We start from the raw sequence: 13,571 nt of genomic DNA, 5'->3' as shown, positions 1-13,571 counted from the left end.
GCCTTCCCTTTGAAAGCAGGAGCTTCATCAATCGAAGAAGGAGACATTTGGGACTCTCGTATAGAGCAATCCTCAGGGCAAAATACCAGCTCCAGTATCGCTCAGCTATCCTGACACCTGAGGGGCACCTCCCAGTCAGCTGGGCAATAAGCACTTTAAATGCCTTAACTCACCTATTCGGCACAGCACTCCTTTCCAGTAAGGCTAATAATTCCATATTGACCAGCCAGCACTAGAGAAAGTGCCCCTGGGGTTCTGGTCATGCATCTGACCTTGTGCCCAGAAGAACGCAGTTTGAATAGTCTGCCTCTTACTAGCTGGGAGCACTTTGGCTGCCTCCCTTCTATATTCTTTTTTTTTTAATGTTTTTTTATGATATTATGTGAGTCACCATACAGTACATCCCCGGTTTCCAATGTACAGTTCGATGATTCATTAGTTGCGTATAACACCCAGTGCACCATGCAATACGTGCCCTCCTTACTACCCATCACTGGTCTATCCCATTCCCCCACACCCCTCCCCTCTGAGGCCCTCAGCTTGTTTCTCATAGTACAAAGATACAGTCATAGTGAAGAGAAGGGCCATATGCACCCCAATGTTCATAGCAGCATTGTCCAAAATAGCCAAAGCGTGGAAGGAACCGAGATGCCCTTCAACAGATGACTGGATTAAGAAGTTGTGGTCCATATATACAATGGAATATTACTCAGCTATCAGAAAGAACGAATTCTCAACATTTGCTGCAACATGGACGGCACTGGAGGAGATAATGCTAAGTGAAATAAGTCAAGCAGACAAAGACAATTATCATATGATTTCCCTTCTATATTGTGAACTTCCATAACAGTAAAAGGAGAGGGTAGGAGTATCATTTGATTTCCTTTGTTACACCTGAACCCTTTACTGATGAGTCTGTAATGCCTCGGAAAGGTTAGAATGTAGCAAAAGGCATTTCCGCATAACTGACTGGTACTGCGCCCCTGTTCTTTCCACAGTATGTCAGCCACCTCCAGAAATTCTGCATGGTAAGCACACCGCAGGCAACGAGGCCAACTTTTCCCCTGGGCAGGAAGTGTTCTACCGCTGTGAGCCCGGCTATGATCTCCAAGGGGCTGCTTCTCTGCGCTGTTCGCCCCAGGGAAACTGGAGCCCAGCAGCCCCGAGATGTGCAGGTGCCTACACCTTCATCTGTTTGCAGATCAATCCTTTTGGTCCTCACATGACAGTCTTACTTCTGTTTGTTGTTGTTGTTGTTGTTGTTTTCCTAGTGAAATCATGTGCCGACTTCCTGGAACAACTCCCTAACGGCCGTGTGCTCTTTCCACCTAATTTCCAGCTTGGGGCGAAAGTGTCCTTCGTTTGTGATGAGGGGTGAGTGCGACCTGGCAGAGAGACAGGGACTCAGTACTCGATGCTGCTATCCTGACACCGGGGACAAAGGGGGTCTAGCTAAAGAGCAAGCTGCCTAATGGAAAGAAGTACCAGAAAGGACTAATAGCTGACACAGTGACTGGGAAGTATGGTAGGATCCAGATAGAACCATGAACAGGTGCTTCAGAAGGGAAAATGGTAAATACACTGTTGACCAGCAGAAGTAGAACAACAGATCTTGAATATTTAGGGGAAACATTACATGTATGAATGAAAAGTAGTTTGTAGGCATGAAGGGATAAATATTGCAGAGCCTTTGTTTAAACAAAGTTGGCATATCAAAGACAGTTATTTATAAGATAAGTAACATGCAAGGATTGTTTTGAGAAAATTTCAAACCAATCAATAGTGGAATTTGGAACAGGAACGAAAGAGTGAATAGGAGTGTTTTTCAATCTAATTATATGTCATCTGATTAGAATTAGGCCAAATTGAAGGAGCATGAACCTGACTGTCATATTTCAAGTAATATCACAAACTGGTTTTTTTTTATTATGTTCAAATGGCCTACATATAATACTTCATTAGTTTTTGGTGTAGTGTTCAACAATTCCTTAGTTGTGTATAACAGCCAGTTTTCATCACCACGCCTGCCCTCCTTAATACCCATCACCCTGTTACCCTATCCCCTCACCACCCTCCCTTCTGTAACCCACAGTTTGGTTCCCGGATTCCATGGTCTCTTATGGTTTGTCTCCCTCTCTGATTTCTTCACATTCAGTTTTCCCTCCCTTCCCCTGTGGGCCTCCACGCTATTCCTTATGTTCCACATATGAGTGAAAGCATATGATAATTGTCTTTCTCTGCTTCACTTATTTCACGTAGCATAATCCCCTCCAGTTCCTTCCACGTCGATGCAAATGGTAAGTATTCATCCTTTCTGATGGCTGAGTAATATTCAATTGTATATATGAACCACGTCTTCTTTATCCATTCATCTGTTGAACGGCATCTTGACTCCTTCCACAGTTTGGCTATTGTGGACAATGCTGCTATGAACACTGGGGTGCATGTGCCCCTTTTTTCACTACATCTGTATCTTTGGGGTAAATACCTAACAGTGCAATTGCTGGGTCATAGGGTAGCTCTATTTTTAACATCCTGAGGAAACTCCATCCTGTTTTCCAGAGTGGCTGTACCAGCCTGCATTCCCACCAACAGTGTGAGAGGGTTCCCCTTTCTCCACATCCTCGACAACACTTGTTGATTCCCATCTTGTTAATTTTGCCATTCTAACTGGTGTAAGGTAGTATTTCATTATGGTTTTGATTTGTATTTCCCTGATGGCTAGCAATGTTGAACATTCATTTTCTGTGTCTGTTAGCCATTTGTATGTCTTCTTTGGAGAAGTGTCTGTTCATGTCTTCTGCCCTTTGGTTGACTGGATTATTTGTTTTTTGGGTGTTGAGTTTGAGAAGTTCTTTATAAATCTTGGATACCAGCCCTTTATCCATAATGTCATTTGCAAATATCTTCTACCATCCCATGGGTTGCCTCTTGGTTTTGTTGATTGTTCCATTGCTGTGCAAAAGCTTTTTATCTTGATGAAGTCCCAAAAGTTCATTTTTCTTATGTTTCCTTTGCCTTTAGAGACATGTCTTGAAAGAAATTGCTGTGGCCGATGTTGAAGAGGTTACTGCCCATGTTCTCCTCTAGGATTTTGATGGATTCCTGTCTCACATTGAGGTCTTTCATACGTTTTGAGTTTATCTTTGTGTATGGTGTAAGGGAATGGTCCAGTTTCATTCTTCTGCATGTGGCTGTCCAATTTTCCCAGCACCATTTATTGAAGAGACTGTCTTTTTTCCATTGGATATTCTTTACTGATTTGTTGAAGATTAGTTGACCATAGAGTTGAGGGTCCATTCCTGGGGCCTCTATTCTGTTCCATTGACCTATGTGTCTGTTTTTATGCCAGTACCATGCTGTCTTGATGATCACAGCTTTGTAATATAGCTTGAAGTCAGGCATTGTGATGCCCCGAGCTTTGGTTTTCTTTTTCAACAATCTCCTGGCAATTCAGGGTCTTTTCTTGTCCATACAAATTTTAGGATTGTTTGTTTCAGTTCTGTGAAGTATGTTGATGGTATTTTGATAGCGATGGCATTGAAAGCATAGATCACTCTGGGCAGCATAGACATTTTACAATGTTTATTCTTCCAATCCATGAGCATGGAGTGTTTTTCCATCTCTTTGTGTCTTCTTCCTCAATTTCTTTCATTAAGTGTTCTGTAGTTTCTAGAGTATAGTTCCTTTGCCTCTTTGGTTAGGTTTATTCCTAGCTATCTTATGGTTTTTGTTATTATTGTAAATTGAATCAATTCCTTAATTTTTCTTTCTTCTTTCACATTCGAGTGTATAGAAAGGCAACTGATTTCTGTGCATTGATTTTGTGTCCTGCCAAATTGCTGAATAGTTGTATGAGTTCCTGTAATTTGGGCATGGAGTCTCTTGGGTTTTCCACATAATGTATCATGTCATCTGCAAAGAGAGGTAGTTTGACATCTTTGCCAATTTGAATGCCTTTCATTTCTTTTTGTTGTCTGATTGCTGAGGCTAGGACTTCCAGTACTATATTGGACAAAGTGGTGAGACTAGGCATCCCTGTCGTGTTCCTGACCTTAAGGGAAAAGCTCTCAATTTTTTCCCCATTGAGAATGATATTCACTGTGGGCTTTTCATGGATAGCTTTTATGATATTGAGGTATGTTCCCTCTATCCCTATATTTTGAAGAGTTTTAGTCAGGAAAGGATGCTGTATTTTGTCAAATACTTTTTCTGCATCAATTTGGAGGATCATATGGTTCTTGACTCTTCTTTTGTTAATGTGATCAATCACATTGACTGATTTGCAAATGTTGACCCACCCTTAATCCCAGGAATAAACCCCACCTGGTCCTGGTGAATAATCCTTTTAATGTACTGTTGGATCCTATTGGCTAGGATCTTGTTGAGTATTTTGGCATCCATGCTCCTCAGGGTTGTTGGTCTGTAATTCTCCTTTTTGATGGGGTCTTTGGTTTTGGGTTCAGGGGAATGCTGGCCTTATACAACACGTTTGGAAGTTTTCCTTCCGTTTCTACTTTTGCAACAGCTTCAGTAGAATAGGTATGATTTCTTCTTTAAATATTTGGTAGAATTCCCCTGGGAATCCATCTGGCCCTGGACTCTTCTTTTTTGGGAGGTTTTTGATTACTGTTTCAATTTCCTTGCTAGTTATTGGTCTGTTTAGATGGTCTATTTCTTCCTGTTTCAATCTTGATAGTTTATAAGTGTCCAGGAATGTATCTCTTTCTTCCAGATTGCCTAGTTTGTTGGCATGTAGCTGCTGGTAATAAGTTCTAATGGTTGTCTCTATTTCCTTGGTAGTGGTTGTGATTTCTCCCCTTTCATTCATGATTTTATTAACTTGGGTCCTTTCTCTTTTCTTTTGGATAAGTCTGGCCAGAGGTTTCTCTATCTTGTTAATTCTTTCGAAGAACAAGCTTCTAGTTTTGTTGATCTGTTCTGTTGTTCTTCTAGTTTCTAGTTTATTGACTTCTGCTCTAATCTTTATTATTTCTCTTCTCCTGCTTGGTTTAGGCTTTATTTGCTGTTCCTTCTGCAGATCCTTTAGGTGTAAGGTTAACTTTTGCATTTGGGATTTTTCTAATTTTTTGAGAGAGGCTTGCATGGCTAGATACTTCCCTCTGAGGACTGCCTTTGCAGTATCCTATAGGTTCTGAACCAATGTGTTTTCATTTTCATTGGTTTGCATGAATTGTTTAAGTTCCTCTTTAGTTTCCTGGTTGGTGCATACATTCCTTAGCAGGATGCTTTATAACCTCCAAGTGGTTGGGTTCCTTCCAAATTTTCCCTTGTGGTTGAGTTCCAGTTTCAATGCATTGTGATCTGAAAATATGCAGGGAATAATCTCAATCTTCTGGTACCAGTTGAGACCTGATTTGTGACCCAGTATGTGATCTACTCTGGAGAAAGTTCCATGTGCACTCGAGAAGAATGAGTATTCTGTTGTTTTAGGATGGAACGTTCTGTATATATCTACAAAGTCCATCTGGTCCAATGTGTCCTTCAAAGCTCTTGTTTCTTTGTTCATCTTCTGCTTAGATGATCTGTCTAATGCTGTGAGTGTTGATGTCTCCTACTATTAATATATTGTTATCAATATGATTCTTTACTTTGGTTAAAAGTTGGTTTATGTAGTTGGCTTCTCCCATGTTGGGGGCATGGATATTTAAAATTATTTAGTTTTCTTGTTGGATAGAATCTTTAGGTATGATATAGCATCCCTCTACATCTCTTACTACAGTCTTTGGTTTAAAATCTAATTTATCTGCTATAAGACTTGCTACCCCAGTTTTCTTTGGAGGTCTGTTGGCATGATAAATGATTCTCCATCCCCTCACTTTCAATCTGGAGGTGTCTTTAGGTTCAAAATGAGTCTCTTGTAGATAGCATATAGATGGGTCCTGCTTTTTTATCCAATCTGAAACCTTGTGCCTTTTCATGGGAACATTCAGCCCATTCACACTGAGAGTAACTACTGAGAGATATGAATTTAGTGCCATCGTATTGCCTGTAAAGTCCCTATTTCTATAGTTTGTCTCTGTTAATTTTTGGTCTATATTACTCTTGGGGGTCTTTCTTTTCTTTTTCTTTTTTTTTTTTTTTTCATAGAATCTCCATGAATATTTCTTGCAGGACTGGCTTAGTGGTCACATAGTCTTTCAGTTTCTGCCAGTCCTGGAAGCTCTTTATCTATCCATCTGTTCTGAATGACAGCCTTGCTGGATAAAGTATTCTTGGCTACATGTTCTGCTCGTTTAGTACCCTGAATATATCTTGCCAGCCCTTTCTGGCTTGCCAGGTCTCTGTGGATAATTCTGATGTTATTCTGGCGTTCCTCCCTCCGTATGTAAGAAATCTCTTCCTCCTAACTCCTTTCAGGATAGCTTTCTTGGCTCTAAGATTTGCAAACTTCACTATAATATATTGGGGCATTGATCTATTTTTATGGATTTTGGAAGGGATCCTCTCTGCCTCTTGGACACTAATGCTTGTTTCCTTCCCCAGATTAGGGAAGTTTTCAGCTATGATTTCCTCAAATATACCTTCTAGTCTCTCTGTCTCCCCCTTCAAGGATCTCAATAATTCTTTTTTTTTTAAGATTTTATTTATTTATTTGACAGAGACAGCCAGCAAGAGAGGGAACACAAGCAGGGGGAGTGGGAGAGGAAGAAGCAGGCTCACAGCGGAGGAGCCTGATGTGGGGCTCGATCCCATAACGTTAGGATCACGCCCTGAGCCGAAGGCAGACGCTTAACGACTGCGCTACCCAGGTGCCCCAAGGATCTCAATAATTCTGACACTGGAACGTTTCATGGCATCATTGATCTCTCTAAGTCTATTCTCATGGGCTACTAGCTGCCTATCCCTATCTTCCTCAGCTTCCTTCCTTTCTATCAGCTTATCTTCTAGATCACTAATTTGTTCTTCCGCCTCATTTAGACTGACTATTAGAGTTTCCAGTTTAGACTGCATCTCATTCATAGAATTTTTAAGTTCAGCCTGAATAGAGCTCATTCCTGCCCTTAGAGATTCTATATTGTCACTAATGCTTTTCTCAAGCCTAGCTATTGACTTCATGATTGCTACCCTGAAGTCTATCTCTGACATCTTGCTTATATCCGTATCCATTAGATCTATGGCAGAGGACAATGTCTCTGGTTCTTTTCTTTGTTGGGAGTTCCTCCTCCTAGTCATTCTGTTGAGGGATGGTTGAGGGAATGTATAGAGTCCAAAATATCAACCAAGAGCCAAGCAAAATGCACCTTCGAAAAAATACAAAGTGGTCAAAAGCTATCACAGATCTGCCACCAAAGCCAAGATGATCCAAAACAATAAAAAAGAAAGAGAAAAGAATAGAAAAGAAAAGAGGGCGGAAAAGGGTGGTGGTGAGGGGCAGGGAGAGAGAATATAATCTCTCAGGGTGGACACAGCCGGGTGATCTGCCCATTCCTTCTTGATTTCTGGTCTGTGTATTAGAAGACACTATATCCCAAAATTGCAAAGAAATCAGAACTTACATATATATCAAGATAAAGTTGACTAGAGTGAAAAACAGGCTAGTCTGGGGCATAAATCTATAAAACATATATGTGAAAAAAATAAAAGTTAAGAAGGGACTTAAAAACATAGGTTGGGAAATAAGAATCTATTTGAAATGGGAGCAGTGTTACAAAGGAGAAAAAAGAATAAGAAAAGAAACAGAAAAGAAATGTAAAATTTTAGCCTGAAGTATAAACGAGTTGTGAGGGAACACCTGGAGCTCCCTATATTATTTTCCCCTGGCGCTGGAGTTGTACAGTCCTGTGGGAAATAAGCTTATCATTCACCTGCTCTTCCAGTCTGTCTTCTGGGGGAGGGGCCTGCTGCCCGGCTTCTCAGCTGTCTTTGCCTGGGTGGAGCTGCCCCGCCCCTTGTCAGGGGGATGGGCTTAATGTGAGCTGGTTGGCTGCCCGGCCTTTGTTCCCTGGCATCTGTCCGCTCCTCTTTAGAGGTTCAGAGCAAATATGGCGGTGTGGGAATCTCCGACCGGAGCCACAATGTCGCGGTCCCCCTCCCCCCAACAAATACTCCAGATCAATCGTCTCCACCTCTGTGAGTACCAAACTCCACAGACTAGCGCAATTCGTGCCCACTGCACCTCTGCTGGGAGAGTCACAGGACGGCGAGCGCCTCGGTGCCCTGTGACTCCACACTGCCAGCGGCCGTGGGCTCGCGCGTGCACCCTCCTCCACAGCTCCTACCTCACGAGGGTGCCGTCCCCAGCGTCTCCTCATGGGCCACACTGCCCTGAGAGCCGTCCCTGTCATGGGCGCAAGCCGTTCTCTATTTCCCCTAGGATGTCAGACAGCCAGAACCTTCTAGTGCTTTTCCCGGTGGTCACGCAGAGGGCCGTCCCCCTATGGCTCAGCTCTCCGTTTACGGTGCCTGGAGCTGAAAGTCCTCTGGGCTCGTTGACCATAACCAGTCTCCCCGCTCCACTGCTTGGGCACTCTATCAGTTCGGACTCCCCCGTGCTTTCTGAGTCTCCTGGAATCCTGACACCACAATGATCCGCCTAGAAGTCTGCCCTATTTGCCCCCATGCCCTTTTCAGAAGGGGGTGCCTCTTACTAGAGGAGATTTCTAAGGGTCCCAATTTTTTTGCTCTGGTGTTATATCACTTTCCTGCGGCTGGCTTATGGAGGCTCCCTCCCCCCTCTGCTTATCTTCAGATATTTCCCCCGGTTGATTCAAGTTTCTGCACCTCCTACTTTGTAAAAGTAGCTCTTTCTCTGCTTGTGGAGATCCAGATAAATCTTGTTACATCTCAGGTTGACTTCATTTGTGTTCAGAATGGTTGGATAGATATACAGCTAAATTCAAGGGACCCCTTAAAACGAGGTCCCCTACTCTGCTGCTATCTTGTCCCCCTCTGTCATGAACTGTTTATGGGAGTCTTAATGACCTTGGTATTATGTTCCAGCACCACTGACAGGTAAAAAGCATGGACAGCAGAGCACTTGTCCTCAGTATATTTCGAGGACTCCGTGGCAGGCAGCTAATATCTGTCACCCAGCAAGGACCCGGAGGCAATCCAGGCAGGCGCTGCTCTGACAATAAGCAGATGTTTTAGGAGGATGGGCCTCCAAAGAATCCTCTCTGCTCACCTTTTCCTATTTTTCCTAGATAATTTGGCTTCACTCATCAATACTGTGGATATGCCACAGGCGTCATTCAGGAACATTCCAAATGTGTTGGCCCGAAACAGCAGTCTCTGATGTCTTTCCTCCCGTTCTTGGATTTACCAACTTGAATCAGGAGCTGTTTTCCTCCTGGTGCACTAGAGAGGAGAGTGCCGCGGTGCCCTAGAGAGCAGAGCTCCTTACAGAGGCAGACAGGGAGCTGTCAGAGGGCAGGTGGCACAGATGACCTCCTGAAGGTCGACAACCAGAGACGCTCATTATTGCTCTGTCCTCACTGGAAACCGCAATCTTGCCACAAGTTCTGATTTTGCAGCTTCTGTCGCCTGAGCAAGCCAGGGAGCTGGGCTTTTCCACCTGGGATTTCACTGGGCCATAAACTGCATTTTGGCAGAAGGGGAGAGAGAAACGGTGCGCTCACCCAGTCACTGCTGCTTCTGTTCCTCAGGTTCCACTTAAAGGGCAGTTCTGCTAGTTACTGCGTCTTGGTTGGAATGGAAAGCCTTTGGAATCACAGTGTTCCTGTGTGTGAACGTGAGTACAAGGAATGCCTGTTCAGATCGGCCTCTCCCTCCTTGTTTTGTTTGCTTGTTTGTCCGTTTGGTGTGTTTTGCCTATAAAATTCCCTAATATTTGCCCCTCTGTTGATCTTCACTTTGGATCGACATCTTTCTTTGTTGCAAGGATTGTTTCTGGGGGAAATAAATCTGAGCATCACGAGTTTTGGGGATCATCCTATAAATGTTTATAAGCGTCATGTGTGCTACAAATGGAGAGAAATTCTTCATAGGCAGAGGGAAATTTAGATCCTGAGGCATTTTTTCTGTCAAAAATGATAGCATTTCATCCTTGCCTCAGTCTTCTATTCATTCCTAGGCTCAGTCTTTTTGAGAAATTTTTTGAGCACCTGCTTTGTGACAATCAGTGTTCTAGACACTGGGCATACAGCTGTAACAAAACAGACTAGGACCCTGCTTTTGTGTTGTTTACATGCTTGAGTAGAAGGAAAGAGAAAAAAATAACAAACAGGGGTGTCTGGGTGGCAAGGTCAGTTAAGCGTCAGACACTTGGTTTTGGCTCCGGTCGCAATCTCAGCATCACAGGATCGAGCACCACATCAGGCTCAGAGCTGAGCTCCGACTCTGCTTGAGAGTCTCTTTGCTTCTTCCTCGGCCTTTCCTGTTTGTGGCTTCTCCCCCCACCCCCAATAACTAAATCTTTAAATATAATGACAAGGAAACACATAAATAGACTGTTTCAAATAATACCAAGTGTTATTATTAAAATAATTAGACATTGGGACTACACCTGTAAAGAACACAGACTAGGACCTTGCTTTCCTGTTGTTTATATTTGTTTTTAAGAGGACAGAAACATAATGTGTTAAATTCAAGAACACTACTAATATATTCAATCTGCCCATTTATTTTTTCATGAAATCAAGCAGGATGTTGCTTCATCTTCTGATCATAACTATTGAAAAATCCATGTGTATAAAACAGAATTTTTCCAATGAATATTTTGCTCTAAAGGTGTTTGGAAATTTTGTATTGATTTATATCATGAAACTTGATAATTTTATCCTTCATATCTGGAAGTCAGCTATTTGAAAATCTTTACTTTCCTTGAATATAGTTAAGAAGCATGAAAGAAAAAAAAATACTCCCATGAACCCAGATATACCAAAAATCAATTACTAGAGTGTAAACATTGGTTAAGCTATTCCACCTTTTGATTATTCATAATTCTCTCAAGCTGCGGTATCCTCTTCCCAAATACAAATCAAATCAAAAAGGGAAAGGAGTTTCTCCAGATAGCTACACTCAAAAGAAGAAATGTGTATTTCTTCAATGAGAAAGAAAAAATGTAAAAACCAGTAAGTATCTCAAAAGTCATAACATTTCTGCATCTTCTGGATCCTGCATAGGACCATTGGGATGTTTCACTCATTGTGATGGCATTACTATAACCGTCCATGGTGTTTTTGACATAACAGCCTCAAGTCGTCAAGAAAAGATTAAATCGGTGATAGACAAATAGAAAATGTATAATATATTTTGAAAGATTTCTCTGGTGTGAGGATCCTTGGGTTCAAAGAAGATTTTCTCCATCTTTTACTTAACATAGTACTTGATACAGAGTAGGTCCTCAAAGAATTCCTGTTGAATTAATGGATAATTTTCTTATTCAATGGATGATTTTCTTCTCAGTGGGGTTAAGAAGATTTTTGTCTATTTTAAAAGAATGAGCTCTCAATTACCCAGAAGTCTTAACTCTCCAAAGAGTTCAGGATGATTAAGTCCCTTCTGAGTTTTGATTTCAGTGTCATTTCATTTAGAAGCATCTCAACAGAGACTAATATATTTATTTTGTGGTTCATACTCTTCTTGAGAGCTAGTTATTTAAGTGGTAACACAGTCACAGCATCCCATAATTGTGGAATCAACTCAGATTAAAATGTTAACGTTGTAATGCAACTTACAGCACTTGTGTTTTTTCCAGAAATCTTTTGTCCAAATCCTCCGTCTATCCTTAATGGGCACCACACCGGAACTTCTCAGGGAGACATTCCCTATGGAAAGGAAATTACGTACACGTGTGACCACCACCCTGACAGAGGGATGAACTTCAACCTCACTGGGGAGAGCACCATCCTCTGCACAAGTGATGGTCAAGGGAATGGGGTTTGGAGCGGCCCTGCCCCTCGCTGTGAACTCCCTGGTCCTGCAGGTCAGTGCACCTTTCCCTATGCCCCATATAGATCAGAATATTTAGGCAAGAGCCTCCCTGTTTCTATGGGGACAGTCATTTTTGCTTGGGAATGTGGCTTTCCTATAAAAGTCAGACACACAGAATTACCTGCTGGGCAAATAACAGCTGGGTTCTAGATGTGCCAAGCTGCATCCCAACTGGTGGTACTCTCATGGCCCTTCCCACAGGGGTGAGGAGTGTGGGATAGTGAGAAGAGGAGGAGGGAGAGAGTGGGGAGAATCAATGAGGCCCAGACTTTATACAGACTATTTTCAAACACTAAAAACAAACGCCAAAGAAAACACTCTTTCCTGCCACCTCTATTCCAAGTTGTATGTCCGGGTGCCTGGGTCACTCAGTCAGTTGAGCGGCCCATTGGGTCTAGATCTCAGGGTTGTGGGTTCAGCCCTGCATCGGGCTCCCTCCTGGGCATAGAACCTGCTTAAAAAAAAAAAGTTGTATTTCTATTGGACAGATGGGTGTGCAGAGCAAAAAACACATGGTGATGGCTGTATTTTACTTCAGATTTGATGCAGTGGAAATAACTAAAGACACTCCGATGCAGGGGTTTGTATTCCTTTTGCTCCTTCTAAGTGTTCTGCTCAGCCTGTGACTCCATTTTGTTGACCCTTTGTCTCACTTTTGGCAATGGGAACTCAAGATGCCCTAGAGAAGTGGAGTTCAAGACTGTGCTCTTGGCAACTCCTTCCTTTTACCTATCAGTCTGGCATTAAATGACAGTGCCTGACAATCGGGGGCTCGTTCGTGGCTGTGATTGTCCACACAAGCTCTGTGCACCAGTGAGGACAGACCGCACTGAAGGGGTCCTTTATAGATCGGGGTGGTACTCCCCTCTGATGCCATTTGCAGATGGAGAATACAGGTGATCCTGTTTAAAGGCTGAGAGGTCTACATTAAAAGAGTCAGTCTTCCCACTGAACGGTAGATAAGTAGTGCCTTGGGACCTGCCTGCCTTGGGTCTTCCTGATTAGCAAAGCATTCAAAATGTTTATTTTATCTGTATCATATTTTTAAAATTTCTATGTTTATATAATATCTACCCATCTATTATATATTTTATATGTAGATATATGTATATATTTATACATATGAAATTATTAAATACATACAAATACTGAAATATATTTAATATTTTACTTAAAACAATATATGTAATATAATCTAATTATATTTTTGTTATATAACAATGTTATATATGTACATTACATTATGTTTACTTACATAACATGACATTACAATTTGTTATATAATTAACATACATAATTGCATTATATATTATATATAATAGCTTTATTAAGCTATGTAATCTGAGTAAAATTTAATATATAGTATTAAGTTGTTATGGTTTATGTGGTTTATAATTTATAATATCCATTAATCTGTATAATATATATTTTACAAAATATATTGTAATATACTAAATTAATATGTCGTATATAACATACCACATTATCTATTAGAATATATAATATTATAGATTAAATTAGATTATATAATATACCAATTATACTATATAGTATACTAATATATGAATATATAAAGATTTTTCTTTATATAAAATATAAATATATAAAATTTTTTAAAGTGCATGCTCTTTCTTTCTTTACCGATAGAGATG

At 41.3% G+C, this 13,571-nt stretch overlaps 1 protein-coding gene across 1 annotated transcript in view; it reads left to right on the top strand.

The window, feature by feature from the left end:
• Positions 1–914: 914 nt before the first annotated feature.
• LOC130544617 (complement component receptor 1-like protein) overlaps positions 915–13,571 on the top strand; it is a 34,627-nt gene continuing 21,970 nt past the window's right edge. Inside the window, exons 1-4 of the mRNA XM_057317048.1 lie at positions 915–1,175; positions 1,272–1,374; positions 9,630–9,715; positions 11,684–11,911. Coding sequence (XP_057173031.1) covers positions 9,676–9,715; positions 11,684–11,911 — 268 coding nt within the window. The 5' untranslated portion in view covers positions 915–1,175; positions 1,272–1,374; positions 9,630–9,675. The remainder of the gene's footprint in view (positions 1,176–1,271; positions 1,375–9,629; positions 9,716–11,683; positions 11,912–13,571) is intronic.

The sequence above is a fragment of the Ursus arctos genome, unplaced genomic scaffold (genome assembly GCF_023065955.2).
Source record: "Ursus arctos isolate Adak ecotype North America unplaced genomic scaffold, UrsArc2.0 scaffold_228, whole genome shotgun sequence".
Lineage (NCBI taxonomy): Eukaryota > Metazoa > Chordata > Mammalia > Carnivora > Ursidae > Ursus > Ursus arctos.
Note: the sequence above shows the minus strand (reverse complement) of the source record. Positions and strands in the feature narration are given on the sequence as shown.